This window comes from Chrysemys picta, chromosome 1 (assembly GCF_011386835.1).
Source record: "Chrysemys picta bellii isolate R12L10 chromosome 1, ASM1138683v2, whole genome shotgun sequence".
Classification (NCBI taxonomy): domain Eukaryota; kingdom Metazoa; phylum Chordata; order Testudines; family Emydidae; genus Chrysemys; species Chrysemys picta.
The window spans coordinates 99,579,642-99,600,030 of record NC_088791.1 but is presented as its reverse complement, the minus strand read 5'-3'; the positions used below and the strand labels follow the sequence as shown (position 1 = coordinate 99,600,030).

Here is a 20,389-nt window from a genome sequence, read left to right as displayed (position 1 = left end):
ATGAGTGAGAATGGAGAGAGATTTGTGGATTTGTGTGCACTTAACAACCTGGTCATACGAGGTAGCATCTTTCCTCACAAGCGGATCCACAAGAGTACCTGGGTATTGCCAGCAGGCACGATAGAAAACCAGATCGATCATGTCTGTATTAGTAAGAAGTTCAGAAGATCTTTGCAGGACGTTAGAGTTAGAAGAGGAGCAGACGTAGCGTCCGACCATCACTTAGCGGTGGCCCGATTGAAGCTGAAGAAGAACTGGATAGACGCATCAGATAGAAGAGCGAAGTACAACGTCAGCCTTTTGAAGGACCATAACATCAAGGAAGATTTTGGACTGACGCTGAAGAATAAGTTTTCAGTACTACAGGATCGGTCTGAGGAAGAGGAAGACAGTGTATCCAACAGATGGCAGAAAGTGAGAGAGACACTTAGGTCAGCATGCCAGGAAGTGCTTGGAATCAAGAAATACCAGCAGAAAGAGTGGATCACAGCTGAGACCTTGACTAAGATAGAAAGAAGAAGAAGGCAGTAGTTAATAACAGCAGGACTAGAGCAGCAAAGGCTAAAGCGCAAGAAGAGTATGCTGACGCCCATAAAGTAGTGAAGAGGAATATTAGGAAGGATAAGAGAGATTATGTGGATGGACTGGCAGCAGAAGCGGAACAGGCAGCATACAATGGTAATATGAAACAGCTGTATGACATCACAAAGCGACTGTCTGGAAAGTTCAGCAAACCAGAGCGTCCTGTCAAAGACAAGCAGGGAAAGTCTATAACAGAAATAGAACAACAGATGAATAGATGGGCGGAGCACTTTGAGGAACTCCTAAATAGACCAGCTCCACTAAATCCACCAGACATTGACCCAGCCAACGAAGACCTTCCAATCAATTGTGATAGACCTACCAGAAATTAGATCAGAAAAGCCATCACTATGATGAAGAACAGGAAGGCGGCTGGACCTGACAATATTCCAGCAGAGGCCCTGAAAGTAGATCTGGATGCTTCAGTGGAAATGCTGTACCCCCTTTTTGAGAAGATATGGGAAGAAGTGATACCGGCAGACTGGAAAGAGGGATACCTTATTAAAATCCCCAAGAAAGGAGACCTCAGCAGTTGTGCCAACTACAGAGGAATCACACTTCTGTCGGTGCCAGGGAAGGTCTTCAACCGAGTTCTCTTAGAGAGAATGAAGGATGCCGTCGATCCACAGCTACGAGATGAGCAGGCAGATTTCCGGCAAAATAGATCATGCACGGACCAGATAGCAACGCTCCGCATCATAGTCGAGCAGTCTATGGAATGGAACTCCCCGTTGTACATCAACTTCGTTGACTATGAGAAAGCATTCAATAGCGTGGATCGAGAGACTCTCTGGAAGCTCCTTCGGCACTATGGCATCCCAGTAAAGGTGGTTAACTTGATTAAAAACTTATATGATGGCATACACTGTAGAATGATCCATGGAGGGCAGCTTACAAACAGCTTCCAGGTGCAAACCGGAGTCAGACAAGGATGTTTTGTTGTCACCATTTCTCTTTCTCCTTGTCATTGATTGGATTATGAAGACATCCACTTATGAGCACAGGAACGGAATCCAGTGGACGTTGTGGACCCAGCTTGATGACCTGGACTTTGCCGACAACCTTGCACTCCTTTCGCATAGCAAACAGCAGATGCAAGAGAAGACTAACATAGTGGCAGCCACGTCATCACAGGTTGGCCTCAACATCCACAAGGACAAGACCAAGATCCTCAAGATTAACTCCATCAGTAATGACCCAGTCACACTGAATGGAAGCCCTCTGGAAGAAGTACAGTCCTTCACCTACCTAGGCAGAATCATCGACCAACAGGGTGGCACAAATGCAGACATCAAAGCAAGGATCGGTAAGGCAAGAGCAGCTTTCTTACAGCTCAAGAACATCTGGAGCTCCAGAGAGCTGTCTTTGGCAACAAAGATTAGACTGTTCAAGTCCAATGTGAAATCAGTCTTATTGTATGGAGCTGAAACCTGGAGGACAACTAAAACAACCACCAGGAAGATCCAGACCTTCATAAATAGTTGCCTTAGAAGGATTCTCCAGATCCGCTGGCCAGACACCATCAGCAACATCTACCTCTTGGAGAGCACCCGTCAACTTCCAGCGGAGGAAGAAATTATAAGGAGAAGGTGGGGCTGGATAGGACACACGCTACACAAGTAGCCAACCAACATCACTAGACAGGCATTGCGGTGGAACCCCCAAGGCAAGCGGAAAAAAGGCCGTCCAAGAAACACCTGGCGACACGACCTTCAGGCTGATAGCATAAAAATGGGCTATACCTGGAACCAACTAGAGCAAATGGCCCAGGATAGAGGACTCTGGAGATCTGTGTTTGGCGGCCCATACCCCGATTGGGGTGACGGACGTGAATGAGTGAGTGAGTGAGGTGAAAGACGCTAGATAAATGACACACATAAAACAAGAGAAGAGTTTTGGATGATTTTAAAACTCTTTCTTACAATTAACTAGAATTTTCCAAGGACCTACTTGCAGGTACATTTTCCTTTCAAACATAAGGTCCAGTTGATGATGATATGGATTGACAAGTTTAACACTGCCTACATTAAGGGAACTCTTCACCCTATTTTCTCTCTCTACTGTATATTGCCACTAAGATAATTAAACTTATCTTAATAATAAGGCCCATTACATGGGCACGTGCATGCTAATAAAAATACTTGGCTTTCTTTGACAGAGCTCTAACAAAGGAGTAATCTACAAAGCATTCTCTCAAAATAAAGACAGTAGGGGAGAAGCACTGCATGCTTCTCTAAACAATCAAAATCTAGCTCCCATTGAAGCAGTAGGAGTTTTGCCCTTGACTTCAATGGGAGCAGGACCAACCCACTCCCTGAAGACACTACTGAGGGAAGAGGTCTGCCATCCTCCCCTCAGTATGTCACAGAGAGGGGGAAATGTCTATTGGCCACACCCCTAATGCACTAAAGATGGCCTGCAGCAGCCTAAGGTTTGCCATAAGGCCCCACAGCAGGTAGAGTGGTGTGAGAAGATAATGGACCAAAGGCCTGTCATGGGGTGTATAGACCCCATGCTGGCTAGGCAACCAATGAGTTAATGCAGGAACTACCAGCCAACACTGATTGGCAGCCTCACAGCAGCTGGGAGAATAAAAGAGCTGAGAAGCACAGGGGTGAGGTGGCTGCCAGAGGAAGAAGCAGACTAGAGAAAATAGGTCCTGCCAGCAAGCTGGTGAGAAGCTGTCCCAGAAAAGGGATGACCAGCACCACAGGCTGCAGAAACCAATAGAACTAAGGGAGGTAGGATGGAGCTCAGGGTACAGCAGAAGAATTGTTGAGGGTTGATTCTGCCTGCCAGGGTTGAGGGCCCTGAGCTGGAACCACAATTGATGGGTGGGCTTGGGTTCTCCAACCTATCCCTTAACAGAAACTTAAGAACCAAAGGGGGTTCCAGACCTCCTGAGGACAAGGTACAGCTAACCCCTGCCAAACGTAAGGAGAAGCCCATACACTCCAGTGAGAGAGAATTTAATGTCTTTGCCTGCAGAGTAGGACTACAGAGATTCAGACAAGAAGGGGGGACTGACTGCCCTGCTGAACTGAACAGACTCCGTGCAACACTCTGTCTGACCAAAGGGAGGTGCTGACACAATAGGGCACCAGCTCATAGGGCCTCTATAGATTCAGAGAAGCATCAGGACTGCTGTTTGCTCATCAAACCACAGACTTTGGGGGTTCTCCTCTCCATCATTAATGAGAGGTAATTTTATAGTATAAATGTGGGGAGGGGTTATGTGCTCATGCATACACTTTTACAATGCTTATCCTGGGTTTTATGTGGATTTTGTTTTATTCCCCCAGCACTGTTGGTCTTAGAAGCAGGATGAGAGTTAATTAAAAGGGAAAAGAGATTATTATTTCAGTCTGAGCACCACAGCATGAAGAGGTTTTCTTTGCAAAGTTTATTTTTAAAGAATCCATATTCCTGGGTTATGACTGTGCTAATCAAGGCCCAGACCTGTATTTCTTGAGCATCTAAAATTTCCAGTTAGGTCAATGGGAGTTTTGGGTGTGTAGGAAATTCAGGCTTTAGGTTTGCCAATTGTGGGCAGCAATTATGATACAAGGGGTGGTGTACTATACAGGGAATATGATATAATGTGCACAAAGGTATGTAATGAAGAGGGAGGGGCAGGGGCTTCAGTTTATCACACAGGAGTATCAACTCTGAGGCCCTGATGGCTAAATTATAATAATTTTCTAAAATGGACCAGGCTGCAAATACAATCCTCTATTGGGGGCCTAGTAACCCACAGTCCCCCATCCTGTTTGGAGAACTGACCCTGGAAAATATTTTCAAATGTTGGCAACTTTGTCAGTTAAACCTCACCCAGTTTCCTTTTGTTCTAGGTCTGCAGATCATTCTGTAATACTAAACTCTCCTCTCGTTTTTCTAATAATTCTACTTTGGTTTCATCTTGTTTAGCCTGAATGGTATTAATTTAATTGCCCTTTTTGGTTATGGACCATCCTGGAAATTATTACAGAGTTCCATGGAATTATTACAGAGGGAAGAAGGGAATTGCTAACATTATTTTTCCATCCGTCTCTGATTTCTAAGAAATATCTGTATCCCTGAAAGCAGAGGGACCTGCTGCTGCTCCTTTCTATTTATCAAAAGTAAATGAGAGGGGCCAACCTAATGGCTCGGTGGAAAGGGTAATACAGAAACAACCATGCTCCGGTTCTCCGGGGCCAGTAGTGCTGGAGTGGACAAAGATGTGATAGGGAGGGTGAAGAATGAATTGTCCTATCACAAGATCTAGCAGCTGGTTACCAAGCAATTTTGCAGCCACAGAGAAGGGTACCTATTCTCCCTGTTCAGAAATCAAGGTGGTTGTTCTGAACAGTTGGGGGAGAATTAAATTTGAAAAAGAGGCAACCCAGAACAAAGGAATGGGTAAAAAAACCTTTGGCAATGAACTCACTCGGACTGTGTAATTTCACTCAGACTGTAGCCCCCACCCCCATCACACGCACACCCCCTTTTCCTGGCAGCTGCCTTAGCCAGAGTCAATTGAACAAGGGAGAGTCAGTGCTCAGATTTCTGGGATCCTTTTGCCAAAAAATTAGGTAGAGCACCAGCAGCAACACAGGCTTCCCACTTCACCCTGCCAGTGACCTTAACACAGACTTGGATGTACCACCGTCCCCAGAGTGGAGAACAATTCCCTCTCATGCTACTTGGTCCAGAATTTCATCCCAGCAAATACCACAAATCATGTCATACTGCGTAGAACTATTTAAGTGGTGCTGTGCAATGTGAATTGCTGTCCATGAGGGACTGAGCTAGCGACTGCCTAAGCCATTTTATTTAACTTTTTACTTAAACTACCCTGAAGGAGGAGGTTGCATTGCTACTCTGGAACTTAGAACCACTTTCATCTCATTTGAGCCAGGCATTCCTTTGCTAAGTGGCAGAAATAATTTAATTTTTAAAACAAATCCTAAATAAAAACATTTGTGACATTTTCTACATAAATTATTGGCTCCATGTCCTAGAAATAGACTAATCCTGACTTAGCTAAAATAAAACCAAATACATTACATTCAGTGGAATTACACCAGCAATTAAGTCCTTTTTTTAGCCTCTGGATAAAACCATGCATTGTATTAAATTATGTGTTTTCCTGGTTTTGCATTTTTACATTCCTAAAAAAACAAGAATGCACATGGCTACCACTAGAATACTGATAACTTCCAGCTCAATCCTATATTAATTTGTGCAAGCACTGCATTAACCTCTCAATTGCATCAGATAATCCATGACAAGGATTAACAGAGCTGCCTTGTTGAAAATGAAGCAATCTTAGCCCTCCTTTTACTGTGACTGCTTTCTGAAGTGTGCTTTAATGTGCATGCCATAGCTCAGAATGAGCCAACATTTAAATTAGCTTATATAATAGGCTGTTAAAGTGTCATAGAGGGCTTTGTTGGGCAGATAATGAGAAGAATTTGGGTGTACAGTGAAACAAAGACACAGCTGCCTGTGCCAAACATCCAGTTTATGGCAATACTTCATACAAATTATTCCCTATAACAACTGAACTGTCATATCCTACAACCACATCCCAGGCAACCTCCCAACTGAGCTCACTAAGGCTGCAGTCTGATGTGCTGTACACACAAACACCAGTAATACCCAGATGTTCTCTATGTAAAACATTTGGTTTGAAACACAGAGCACTTCTTTCCAAAAAGCCATTACATTTGTTTAATGGACTCATACAGTTCAACTAAAATATCCTGGAGCAGACATTTGACTGCAATTCTACTCTATGAGCCCCATCTGCAAAAAAGAGAAAAAGCAAATGAGAATGCTTTACATGATTTATGCTGCCTTTATGATCAGCCAGTTCATAAAACACAAGCTCTGTTCTACAGACAATAACACAGATTGCTTTCAAGTGTGTCGTTTAGCCCTTGCCTGCATTAAACAAATACATCAACTGAAACAAAGGGCCAAAATTCTTCAGCTTACAACAGAGCTAGTGTAACCAAGAGCAGAATTTGGCCCAAAGACGTCACAAGGAATGTGATTTTCTGTTTTACATTCAGGGAGAGTGAATAATGATCGCCAGTAACGTTCATGGCTACACAGTTTTCTTCGCATGTGAGGAAGGCTGGAAGGAGGGAGGTTAAAGTACATAATGAAATTCTTTTCTCTAATGAATTCTTCCATGGTAATATTCACTCCACAATGAAGCATTTCATGGTCCTGTTAGAACACATTTTTATAATGAAATGCTAGACAGGATGAACTGAGACTATACTTATTTCACTGAAATAAAGAGATGCATAGAAAACTCTTGGATTATACTCAGAATAAGACAGTTGCTGAAAAAGAGGGCCAGCCAATCACTTGGCTGCCAATATGTTGCACAATTTTTTGCTGAAGGCCCTTGTTCATTATGAGTCTTAACTACTTAAGCTGATAATGGGGTAGGGTCTGGGCATGAAGAAGAGGAGACAGTCCGTGGGTGGAAGAAAAGATAACATCTACGGTGCTCATGGGCTACAACTACAGCCTCAAAGGAAGATACTCACTTTACTTGTCACAGAGGAAGTGCAGCCTTTTCCTGGGATGTATGAAGCTGCCATATATAGTCAAGTAGAAGAAGGCTAGGCTTATGATTAAGGCACTGGAGTGACACTTGGGAGATTGGGCTTCTGTTTCTGGCTCTGCCACAAATTTCTTGTGTGACCTTGGGCAAGTCACTCAATCTCTCATTGCCTGAGGCCTTGTCTTCACTAGGAAGGGTTTGTCAGTATAGCTAAACCAGTATCGTTATACCATCAAACCCTCCTAATGGAGACACAGCTTATTCCAGAAAAACAAACAAACAAACAAACAATAAAGCCTTGACAGTATAGCTCAGTCCAGTTCCCTCAAATGAAATAAGCTATACCAGCAAATAGACTTTTTTTTGCCAGTATAACTGTGTTTACAGTAGGGCTTTTGCTGACATAAGCTGTGTTGGTTAAGGGTATGATTTTATTTTTTCATAATCCTAACTGATATAGCTCTGCTGGCAAAACTTTTCAGTATAAACCAGACCTCATTTCCCCCTCTGTAACATGGGAGAAATAATTCTTCCTATCTCAAAGGGATGTAGCAAGGCTATGTCAATGGCTGTGGGGTGCTCCGACATTATGGTGATGACAAGCACCACAGAAAAAGCCGATAAATAAAAATGAATGAGGAAAAGTTGAGTTATATAAAGAAAAGGCTGCTCAGGATAAAGAAATGGATAAACATCCTATTACTCATATGCAGACAAGGTTCAAATAGTCTTTGCTTGTGGGAGGGAGGTGAGTACCCCCCTCATGTACACCCTTATCTGGGTTAATTAAGGCCAACTAAAGCTCATTCTCAGATGACTGGGAACAACGAACCATAAAAATAGACGTAACGTCAAACAAACAAATGTTTAGCTAACCACTGCTATCACAATAGAGTTATTAAATGTTTTTACCCATTGGTGTAGGTCCAGCTGTACTGCTTTCTAATGTATTTTAAATACTCTTGTAGTAAGGTAGTAGTACTGTATTTTAGCTGGTATTTTTACAGGCTATAATATTTCATATCGGTACGCAACTACTTCAAGCCTCAGGGAGTGCAGTGTTAGTCAACCTACCCTCCTGCTGAGCATTCAGCTACCAAGGAGGTTTCACTCTTCAGTATTCTCCCGATGGTCACTTTTTCCTATGCCAAAATGTTCCACTTGGAACAACAAACCACAGAACACTGCTAAGGTGATTATGAGGTAAGTCTTCATTTCAAATTTAACTACAGATGCAAGGGTTCTAAATTCCAGGACTACACTATTTAAAGCATGTCATTCCTTATGACAAACAGAATTAAAAGCCCCAATATGGAACCAAAACGTATTATGACTTTATGTCGCAAAGCCCAGCAAAAACAAAACAAAAATTCCAAATGTGTATGATAGTGGGTTGTTTTTTTGAACAAATGATGCACAGTCATTTTTCTTTGTTAATCTTTTGCTTAAATATGGATAATCTTTTGTATCAATAATAAGCAAACCAGTTATTTTCAATTCTGATCATTAGCAAACACTGATCCTAAAGTTCATGCTGTCTTGCAGAGATGTTTTTATCTAACCCTCATTGCTAGATTATGAAGCAGGTTCTACAAGGAAAATATTCAGATTCATGTTTAAATTAAACAAATCTCCTCCATAATATTCACTGTATTTGGAAGTGTCCTCTAGCATGTCCATCATTAGGATTGTGGCAAGACTGATAGTTATAGTAGGGATTAGATCCCTTTTCTGTGTATGGGAAATATATTCTGGAGGCATCAGTAGCAACTCCATTGTCAAAATTGCACTGTGATTTCCACCTAAAGCAGGACCAAAATCTCTCTGCTCTATATCTTAATGACTGAATTTAGTCTCCAACTTTGGCAGAATAATCCTTCATAGGACAAACAAATGGTCTATTTTTTTCAGTCAAGTATGTACAAATCACTATGTCTGTGCCAAGGCATCAGTGCTTAAAGACACCCTGCCCCCTCTACCCCCATAAACACTGCTGACTCAGCTCTCCAACACACTGAAACACTCGCACCATGGGGAGTCTTTCAAGCACCAGTGTCTCAGCTCAGACACTTGGCTCCTCCAGTGCTCCTGCCTGAGCTCTCCAATATGCCAGCAGCAGTGCCAAGGTAACTAAGGGCCTCTATTCCAAAATACCAACACATCAAGGGCTTACCAAGTGCTGCTGACTTGGTCTACCAGATAGCCAAGGCAACAGGCCTGAAGGAGCCCCTTTAAGCACTGATGCCCTGTCACAGAGACAGTGGGATCCCTAGTCACTCTCCTGCCCCCCATCAAATCTCCAATACCATCAAGCTCCCCCACATCCCACCTCATGTCCTCCTTGGTTCCCCAGTGCACTATAAAACTGCCCCACTGGAAGTGAGGAGGTGGTGAATGGTCCATTTAAGGAGACCATGAAAGGCTGAGCAGGGATGTGGGAGAGAACATGGAAGGTGAACAAAATGTGGGGTGTGCAGTGGGCAACGGGGTTGTGGAGGGAAGAGTGCTGTGGTGTGGACGTTGCTGAAGTCATGTGGACAAGGAACAACTGTTGTAGGTTGTGAGGGATGACTGGGGAATTACTTACTGGAAGATTAACTCTTTATTAAAAAAAGCTTTTGGTCTTGGATAGAAGAATGATGGTCATGTGATCATTTTCGCCAAGGAATGGACTTGTGGCCATGAAATAAGCTACAACCCATGGAATGAACTGCATTTAATTTGCAATTTTGAGTTTACCTACAGTTGGCTCACGAATCTAATTCCACCAGGACTGCTCCTAACATTCCAATCCTGTCAAGCACTTTTCCCACATCAGCCATTTTTTTTAAATAAAAGGAACTAACCATAAAAATATTTTATTCCTTTCCTCCGTGTGTCAGAACAGGACTTGAAAAAAAAATCACACTCAAGCAAGATCCAGGACTAGTATTCAATCCTGGACCAGTGGCAGTTACAAGGTCTGATATCTTGGGAACAATCAAAGCTAGTAGCAGTGCTATTTGTCCTTGGAGAGCAGGGATATTACAAATATCAATAATCCATATTAGTTTAATGGCGTGACTTGGGGATTGTTAATTTGTACACATGGTGATAGGTATAAAAATTATATTTAGCTGCAATCAGAAATTAGACAGCACCACAGCAAGGGACGACTGCATTCAGGCATTTTTTCCCCATTTGAACATGTAGTTAAAGGTGATGGAAGGGCCTCTACATGAATTAAACATCTGGTATTTTTGGTGTGAGTCCAGGATGTTTGATCAGTATGGCCAGACGCTATACTCTCCTGGAATACCTCACCCAGCCCCCTAGTGTTCAAAGGTCTAGGATCTTCTAATTTATACAATGTACAATGTTGTCTATGCAGACATGGTGATAAATATAATCTGTTTAAAAAGCAGATACTTCTCAAATCATAACTCACAGATGCTTAAAGGCTTTCATGTGGGTAAGACAAATGAGAGCCACAGTGCCTGATTCTCTAGCCAGGGAGTACAGGAAGCAACAGCAGGAGAACACTATTGAAAGCCTGGATACACTTATGGCTTTAGTGAATTGGTCATCAAATATAACAACACACAGATGCAGTTTTTACCTTGCTCTGTAGTTTTTTTCACTGTTGGCCATATATCTAGCAAAATGTGGAAACAGTTTTTGGTTTCGTTTGTTAAATAGACACACATGGTATCCCTGTCTGCTAAAAGATGCATCAACCAATATAATTTGCATATCTAGTATTACACTTCTGATTGGTCCATATATGGGGTATAGTTGGAGTTGCAAAGAAGTGTGTCTCAAACGAAGAAGTATAACAAGAATATTTTTTTAAAGAATCAGGTGCATGCCCTGACAATGTAGGGCCAAATTCTGTTTTCTGGGGGGAAAGAACAAGAGAAAAATGTCAGCAGATCTGTGTGTGCTATAAGGGCACTAGAATGTTTCCCACATTCTCCCTCCTTTGATTTTCATGGATCTGTGCACGTGGATCTGGCTGTAGCCAAGGTTTACCAAATATTGTCAGTGTTTTTTAACCCATGTATGGCTTTCTCCTCTGGTATTTTGTGGCTACCACCTGCTGCTTATTGGTTCTCCAATCCAGCAAAGACCTTCTAGTTATTTATTTACCAAAAAAAATTGACTCACATAGTAATTGTGATTAGAATTCTATAATGAATAAACAATATTTATCAGGAACTGTAAGTTCCAAATAGCTTTATCCAACACAGATGAGCTCAAACTAGAATATGTATGAAAGCACTCTCCACATGTCATATTGTAATTGTGATTCTTAGGCAAAGATAAAATCACACACAGCCTAACACCATAATACATTTGATTAATATGTACCAAGAGATATTTTGTACAGTTTCCATTCTGTTGTGTTCTCACACACAACAGAAACCATTTGTAATAAAACTTAGTACTTATAGCATTTTTTTAACTGAGAGCTGCTTTATAAACGCTAGGACAAATTCTATCACGACTTTCACTTCAGTGAGATTGCATGGGGTGTAAATCAGGGCCGAATTTGGCCCATAAATTAACACAACTTCTCTGTGTGGCAAAGTAGCAGCATCCCTATTTTATAGATGGACAAGCTAAGGCACAGAGAAGTTAACTGAATTGCCCCAAATCATACAGCAAGTCAGTGGAAGAGCCAGAAATAGGATCCCAGAGCCTAGAAATCCATTCACTCGTTTATAGATCCAAAGTCCTCCAGTAAATGCCACCCACTCGATGTCCACCCAAGAATCAGAGTTAACATCTGGCTCCGACTGAGCTAAAAGATTTGTGAAAACTATCATATTCAGACAACTACGAGTCCTTACTGGCAACTCATTGATGCAGACTTTTACAGAATATTTATTTCACCAAATTAACTTGCTTCTACGTTTTTCAGCCATTACGTTATTTTTAGCTAGGAGCACCCCTTTTGATCTAATCACTCTCTAGTTTGAGGATCTGGAGAGCTGTGCTTTAGGAAGGATGGCAGAATACAGGACAATCAATTTCTATTTCAATCCCTGAAACTCAACCTCTTCCTGCACATTTCAGATACTCAAGTATGTATGTGAGGGTTGGATGTAGCCACTTGACACTTACCTCATGATACTTCACTGTAATAAATTTGTGGTACTTTCTATGAAGGACTTTAAGTAAAAATAAATTATACACCATTGGATTTAATTAGGAAATATTTACACCACTGTTTTAGAACAAAGTTACATAATAAGTAGGGATGGAACAAAACAACAAAAATCAGTCCCCAAATCCAATTTGCTTAGGCTTATTATAGGCAGTGCAGGTAGCAATTCCCATAGTTAAGGTTGCCTGCCACTTTCTGTTATAAGGCTCTGTTTTCAGTTGCTTATATCTTTCACAAATTTTAATTGTTTGGACTGCCAATTTTCCATGCTGGGATCTGCCTCAGGATGAATATTGCTGGAAAGTTTTAGCGGTTCAGCCATTTCCAAGAAGGAGGTTATGAAAAATGTTGTTTTGCCCTTATTAAAAAAAAAAAGTCTTATAACTTTTTCACTAAGCTCTAACACCTCCATGCTTTGGAGCAGGAACTAGAAATTTAGCAGGGGGTCTCCCTGGTGTCAGGAATGTAGCTTCTCTCATCTCCATGGAAACTTGCCCAAATGTATCAAAAGTCATAAGCCTCTGAAAAATCTCAGTTTGCATATGCTCAATAGAGTGTTTTTAGAGTTTGAAGCTAAATTCGCCAAAGATTCCATCTGCACAGAGCATGTTGCAACCCTCTCACAGCTCCTGTGCGATGACTGGAGCGTGTATGCACTGTCTTCACAGAAAGACTGAGCATGCTCCATCCTGACACTGCAGGAGCTCAGACCTTCCCTGCAATTGCTTCATGCAACTGTTAGGTCCCACTGTGGCACCAGGCACAGGAACTGAGAGCAGGAAGACTCTCTCTCCTGTACTCTCAATGCTCCCCCAGCTTGTTCCCTGTCAGTACAGAAGAGGAGAGTGCAGCTTGACTGGAATGCAGATAGTGGGTTTTCACAACAACATTTTTGGTGGTCTCTAAGTGCGGCCACCAACTCTTGCTGGTGGCCGCTCTGACAAATTTTCCTAAAATACTTAATTAACTTTAGGAAAAACAAATAAATATGCACATATACTTGTCCAAATCATTGTAATTTATTTATGCAGGTTTTTTTTTTCAGATTCAATAAGGTATAGTTGTATTTTGATGCTCTTGGCCCCCGCTGCCCCGCCCCCCATGGATGTCCCTGGCCCCTGCCTCTTCCACCCCACCCACCCCACATTGCCCCAAGCTCCCTTCTGTGGCCTCACACACCAGGCTCATCCCGCTCCTTGCCTCTTTACCATGGCGCCTGGTAAGATCAGCCTTGCTAAAGCCCAGAGCCAAGTGGGAGAAAGACTGCTCTAGGAACGAATCAGGATTGAGTAGTAAAAGGGGTTGTCTGTGGGACCCCTGCCTCATTTGTTGCAGAAGTTAGAAGGTACGTAGTGAAAGAGGCAGGGAACTGCAAGAAAATAAATGATGATCTCATGACTAAGGCACTTGAATGCTGCCTTGGGGAACTGGATTCTATCCCTGCCTCTGCCACAGAGTTCCTGTGTGATGCTGGGCAAGTCAATTAAGCCAAAAAAATTACAGGTGGCTACTGTGTGTTCCTCATTTTCTGGGTGCTTGACTTGAGGTGTTAGGGTCTGATCTGCAGAAGTGCTGAGCGCTCACAACAGCAACAGAAATCTGCAGGAGCTCTACTCTGAACATACAAAGTGCTATAAAATGCTAAGTACTCTGAAAAAGTCAGGTTCCAGCATCTCAAAGTGGGCATCCAAAGTATGTTGACACTTTTGGATTTAACCTCTGCTCCTCACTTCCCCATGCATAAAATAGGAATAATAATCATATCACTTCACATCACAGCAGTGTTCCAAAGACACATTAATTAATGTTTGTCATGAACTAAGTTACTACAATGAGAGCACTATAGAAAAATTATAAGGAAATTTATAATTCTGTATTTGGTTTGAATAATGTGTAGTAAATAATGCATGGGGCCACACATGAACAATGAGAATAAAAATAAATACCTCTAACCCGATATAACACGAATTCGGATATAACGTGGTAAAGCAGCACTCCGGGGGAGCGGGGGAGGCTGCGCACTCCAGCGGATCAAAGCAAGTTCAACATAACGCAGTTTCACCTAGAACGCGGTAAGATTTTTTGGCTCCCGAGGACAATGATATATCGGGGTAGAGGTGTATTGAACAACTGTCCATTCACTGTATGAGGGAGGAGTCCTGTGGATAAAACAGGACGTGATCACATAATTAAAATAAAGCATACAAGAGAGTTGAATTAAGGTTCCACAGACAACTATACCCCTGACATTTCCTAACTTTTGAGTGCTTGACTTTTCAACATTAACTTGCTTTTAATGTATGTTTTTTTTCCCCTCTGGCTGTAATGGATTACTGATCTACCCCTAAAGGGCTCAATTATGGGTTGTCTGACAGACACTTTATATAATTTGCTGATGTAAAAGTTACATAAACTGGACCTGCCATAAAGTGGTTCCCCACTTGCCACAGAGCTCTACTGGAACTGCACTGCACCAGACCCTTCTCAGTTCCCCATGTATGGGGCATGCCGGAAGACAGAATGAAGAGTGGGTGCTGCTATTCTCAGTCTGCAGCCACTGCAACCAGAGCATATTGTCCGTTAGAGCAGCCCTATAGCCCTCAGGACTGGGCAGAATGTTGACTGGACCAAGAATACTGGAAGGCTTTAAAGTGGTGCACAACCCCGTTACTCCCACCCTTCTATTCCTACACTGAGATCAACTCAGCAGAATGGAGAATCGGGGCACTACTCCTTGTGATCTGAACAACTGCTCTTCTCTTGTTAATTGGGACATACTCCACTTAAAAAATTTTGTTGTAATCAAACAAATGTATGTCTTACAAATAAGACCCTAATTATTAAAATGACCAAACTTAAAAAAAAATCCCACTTACTTGTCACTACTTATCACTACTACTATTATGTTTTCTACTTCCCTCTGTCAGGGCAATGACAGTCAATGAAGCCAGTTTCCCTTTGTTTACACTATTTCACTTTCAGGTTCTCAAAAGCAATGTTTGAGTTTCCAACACTACAGGGAAATGCTGATTTGTTTTGAAACAAGGTTTTTTCATTGGAATTTTTTCAACTGTGCCAATGTTTCTATTGATCTAATTTTGCAAGAGATTGCTTTTATACAATGTAAATTTGCAGCCAAATTGAATTTGGCATTGTCCCTATGACTAAGAGCTGCATGGTGCACTTCTATACAGAAAAGTAAATAAGATGTAAACACCTGTACCAATATGCATGAAATTCCTGTGTTTTATGTTGTGCTACAACTTGTCATCAGTTCTCAGAATAATATGCCTGTCTTAGGGGTAGGGAGAGAAGAGTAATGTTTGCCCTCTGTTGGCCAGGAGGAAGATAAAAGCCCTGACTCTCAGGAGGGGACCAGAGAAAAAAATTCCCTGCTGCTGCTCCCACTCCCCTAGCCCACTCTTGGGCACTGCAGAAAGAAAAATCTGTCGAGTGAGTTGAGGGGGACAGAGAGGGACAGAGACTGGGTGCTTGGAGAGTGGGCACGTGAAAAATTGTTACATATAATATACAGTGTTATTAAAAATTGGGATATTGGGGTATGGAGCGGGGACTGAATGATGACACAAGAGGGAACCCCTAAATAAGTGGACCCGCAGGGGCTCTGGATGTGCCTCCTTTAAAAAAAATCCAGTTCTGCTTTGCTTTGAGTGCATCATGCAATGTAACAGGCTTTCATCTGGATTCTTGCCAATTTTCACAATACTAAACCTTCTTTTGCCGATATTAACCAAAACATGCACCGTATCAACAGAATATCATTTACTGGCTTATATGTAATCCCAGAATAAAATTACATAAAGATGGAATTAAGGTTGAAAGGACCTATCAGCAATTTAGGATAATTATCCCAAAAGCAAGCATTTCCTAGCATGAGCATCTTGCAGCATTTCCTTTCGTTATGCACCGTGCCCTGTACAGGCACATATGACCATTACCTAGCATGCCTTGCACTTATATGATTGTAACTATGGATTCCTTGGCTAACCAGTACTGATTATAGTACATGAGCAAAGTTTTGTTCTACTGCTTTCATGTGCAAGAGGACAAGTGGAGAAAACACCTACAGGAATTTCAATGTACATGCTATTTCACAGACTTTCTATATCCTCTTTTCACCCTTATACTTATTGGAACTTTCACTTAAGATATCATAAGGTGTGAATTTTATACCCAACCAGTACTAAATAAGGAAATCTTGTTTGGAAAACAGGGTGCCCCAAAATATCATATTGGGGTATTAATTTCTCTGTTTCATGCAACACACAACATTGTATGTAGTAACTAGTACACATTCAAATAAGTTGTTTTAAGCAACAAACTAAATATATCATACAATCCACCTAGCAGTTTTACTTTCAGAACACTTTGTGAAGATGTTTCAATGCAAAATGGTAAAAAAAAAAAAAAAAAAAAAAAAAAAGATAAACTAAATATACATAACCTGCTAAATCAAAGCCAAATACTATTCCTACTGAAGTCAATACAGACTTGCTGTTGGCTTCAGTTGGGGCAGGATTGAGCCATTTATGTATATAGGACTCAATTCTCCTCTCATGCTGGTTTTTAATACTGATGTTACTCCATTGCCTTCTGTGGTGATACTTCTCATTTACAGCACTGTGAGATCAGAATCAGACTCTTAGCCTTTCAAACCTGCCGAATGACTTTGTTGTTAAGTTGTTTATTACAGTTAGAAACAACTGAATGCAAAATTCAAAGGCTTATATTTTATATGAAAGTCTGGCTACTCATGCAATAATCTTTAGCAAAACGTTGTATAGCTAAATTGCTTGCTGGCTAATAAAAATGTTAAAGGCCAAATATGTTAGCGCAGATCACTTGGATAGGGCTAATAACTGGGAATGTCATGTTGTTTCCAAGGTTCAGGTTTGCAATCTGTTGCCATACAGCTTGAACTATTTACATACTGCTGAGTGAAAAAAAGATGATTGGAAGCAAACAGCCAGGTTAGAGAATGACCTTGGGACTCTTGAAACCTAGCTTCTGGTTATTGGACAATTTGTGCTTAAGACATAATGGAATGGTGCCTGCCACACTGCTCTCCGTGCATCCCCTGCTGGTCACAGTATGAATCTATTCAAGCCTTTTCAATGATGCCATAAATGCTGATGACTAATGAGAATAGAAGGGAAGAAAGAAAAGAGAATGAAAAAAAGTTGAATGAAAACCCTGTGCCTCTCCTGACCCAGCCCCCTTTTGCTGCATTCTCCTCTTGTGGGTGAAGTGGTCTGTGAGAGAAATTACTGCTCGAAGTACGGGAGTCAGGGGGAAAACTGGGGGAAAAAAGGTCATTTCTATTAACTTCATGTCTGGTTGGGTTCAGGGCCACTAGCTCTAATTCTTTAGAACAGACAAAATGCAGATATTTTACATGTGCTCAAACAGGAGAGTTCAGGCAAAAACATTACATTGTAATTGAATGTATCTTAATTAATAAAAAAATAAATGCCATGTGGCAAGGATTATGTTTTACAATATAAAATTAAGCTATAATATACTCCAGAAAGTATTCTAGATACCGGTAAATAGATTGTATGCAATATTTTTATTTCATTTAAGAATCCAGCTGTACTGTGATTTTCACCTTTCTCCCTATTTCCCCAAGCTTTGCTACCTCAGCCACATAGATTCAATTCAGACTGAAATTTGAAAAACTGCATCTCTTTTCAGAAAAGTTTTCCCCTAAACAAATCGGATTAAAGCCCATTCAACATCTTTCTTTAAGTTATTCAAGTTTAAAAAATTGATGTTTGTTACTTTTTGCAACTAAAAACATCTCCATAATAGAGATCATTAGCTTCTGTTAGTCTGAAATTTTAGACCAGCCAAGACAGCAAACATTAAAAATCTTGTACTTGAAGTGAGCATGTGCAGAAATGTTCATCTCTGGTTTCTCTTTAGCCAGCCTCCAAATGAGCTAGTAAAATGAAAGAACACATAATGTAATTGTACAGCTTGGTTGAAACTCTCATTTTAACTGTTGACACACAGATCTAGTTGTAAAGTAAATGTCCCTTGTTAAAGCCATCTCACTGGCAGTTTCTGTTTCTTCCTTCGGGTATGTGCTAGGTTTGCAGACAACCAAAACAAAAACAGCAATTAAACAAAACTTGTATCTCACTAGGGCAATGTCTTGCTTTTGTACAAAGTCTGCTGAAAATCAGTCTACCTCAAATGAAATATATGTTAAGATGTCTTCAGAAAAGCATCTATGTCTCTGAGCAAGCAATCCCTAATGCACTCGCTGCATCTTGTACCATCACCCTACTACTGGAGATGTATTTCAATTGAAAAACAAATGGCAATGTGTGTGTTACTTCAGATGCATTACAAGAGCCCATCTGTATGATGCTGAAGGAGATGTTGGAGGACTTGCTGGACTCCAGTTATTACAGGGTGGCCTCAAGGCTGTGTTAGGTCTTGAGCCATCCCACAAAACTGAGCCATGAACTGGACTGTAAAAATCAATGGGGCTGAATTGCAGTCCCAGCATTTTTAGGTGTCAGCCAAGTTCAGATCACAAAAGTTAACTGCAAGAAATCACTGCAATGTATCACTTAAAAATAACAATTAATATTCTGACACCATTCTGAAGGTCACTTCAACACAGAAAGGGAACACAACAAGCTTCACTGCACTATACATTTCCACCCTTAGAAATAAAGATAAGGTTACTGGTGATGATGGCCACATCTGTGAAGGCCAACACAAATACACATTTTATTCCAATCATAAATATCATTTGGCACCAGGTAAATATGCCCAACTATATAAATACCCCACATGCTTCATCATAAGTATTTGGCTGGAGTCAAAACACTGGTTCCAAAGGCACTTGAAGACTATTCAGATCTAGTTTCAAACTCCATAACTAGCTGTATAATGTAGAACCCCAAAGAGCTGGGTTCATAGTCTCCCATACAATGGGGAAATTTCAGCTCGAAGCTTTGTGGCTTGGGCACCTCTTGAATGCCACATTTTCCTTTCTACCTCCTCTGAGTTAATGGTCAGGGGACTGGTCTCTAACGAGCTCCTGGGAAGATGCACCCGAGGAGCGGTGTTCTCTCTGGGAAGCTATAAGAAAAACAGCTCAGGCTGCCTTACCACTCTGCCAGAAAACCTCTCGATGGCCCTCTTGACTTTGCCATAAGTGCCCTTGCCCAGGGTCTCCTGCAGCTCGTAGCGGTGCTTCAGGTTGTGCTTGTGGTGATGCCTCTTCACCCCTTGCTGTTTCCTCAGCTCCGGCGCCGCTGTCACCTCGGAGGATGGAGCCTCTTCCGCGGGCTCCTCCAGGGCCGCGGCTCCCTTGCCGGCGCCCGGCTGGGAGCCGCAGGAGAGGCAGCGCTGGGGAGAGGGGCCGCGGCCAGCATCCAGCTCAGCGCCCTCCATCTCCGGCGGCGGCGGCACGGCGCGGGGGGCACTCGCGGGAGCGCAGCTGCCGCCTCTCCGCTCTCCCCACATCTGCTGTGCACCAGCCCTTGCGCCACTGGGGTGGGGATCCGCAGCGCCCCCTCCCCCTCCTCCTCCTCTTCCTCCCCCTCACCCCACTCTCCGGCTGCTGAGGCACATTTGGCACTCGGGGAACAGGCGCCGCTGCAGCCCCGCTTGGCAAGTCCCCCCACCCCACTCCGCCCCCCGGGAAGAAGCGACGCCCAGGAGCTACCCCGCTCCGCCCCGGCAAGCCCCCGCTGGCGGGGATCCCCTGGCTGGAGCTGTTCTGGGCAGCCCCCTCCTGGCCGGTGGCCCCGGGCTGGGAAGCGGTTCTGGGGGTGGCGTGGAGACGAGTTCCGTCTTTGTGCTACAGCAGCGGCCGCTGCCGCCGAGGAGACTGCCCCGCCTGGCCCCTCACTCAGCCGGGCTGCCCGGCCGGGGGGTGTCGGTATTTACAGCCCGCGGGCCCGGCGCTGGCTGTCCCTGCCGCCGGGGCCCCGCCGCACATGTGCGACTGGAAGGTGCCCTTCTGCTCCGGGCTATATTTGGTGGCGGAGGGTGCCCGGGCTGGGGCTGGAGCCAGCGGCGGGGCTAGGCGGCCGAGCCGCTCTCTCCGT

General features: G+C 42.7%; 1 protein-coding gene across 3 annotated transcripts in view; it reads right to left on the bottom strand.

The window, feature by feature from the left end:
- Nucleotides 1-19,885, bottom strand: part of NUAK1 (NUAK family kinase 1) — a 60,840-nt gene extending 40,955 nt beyond the window's left edge. Inside the window, exons 1-2 of one of the 3 annotated variants that reach the window (XM_008179367.4) lie at nucleotides 19,446-19,578; nucleotides 18,197-18,258 (exon numbers count right to left, since the gene is read on the bottom strand). Coding sequence is in view for 2 of the 3 variants with exons in the window: in XM_005300784.5 (XP_005300841.2) it covers nucleotides 19,446-19,802 (357 nt within the window). In the remaining variant the exon portion in view is untranslated. Of the gene's footprint in view, nucleotides 1-18,196; nucleotides 18,259-19,445 lie in introns of all 3 variants that reach the window. The other 2 variants (XM_005300784.5, XM_042843618.2) reach the window with 2 other exon arrangements.
- Nucleotides 19,886-20,389: the final 504 nt, after the last annotated feature.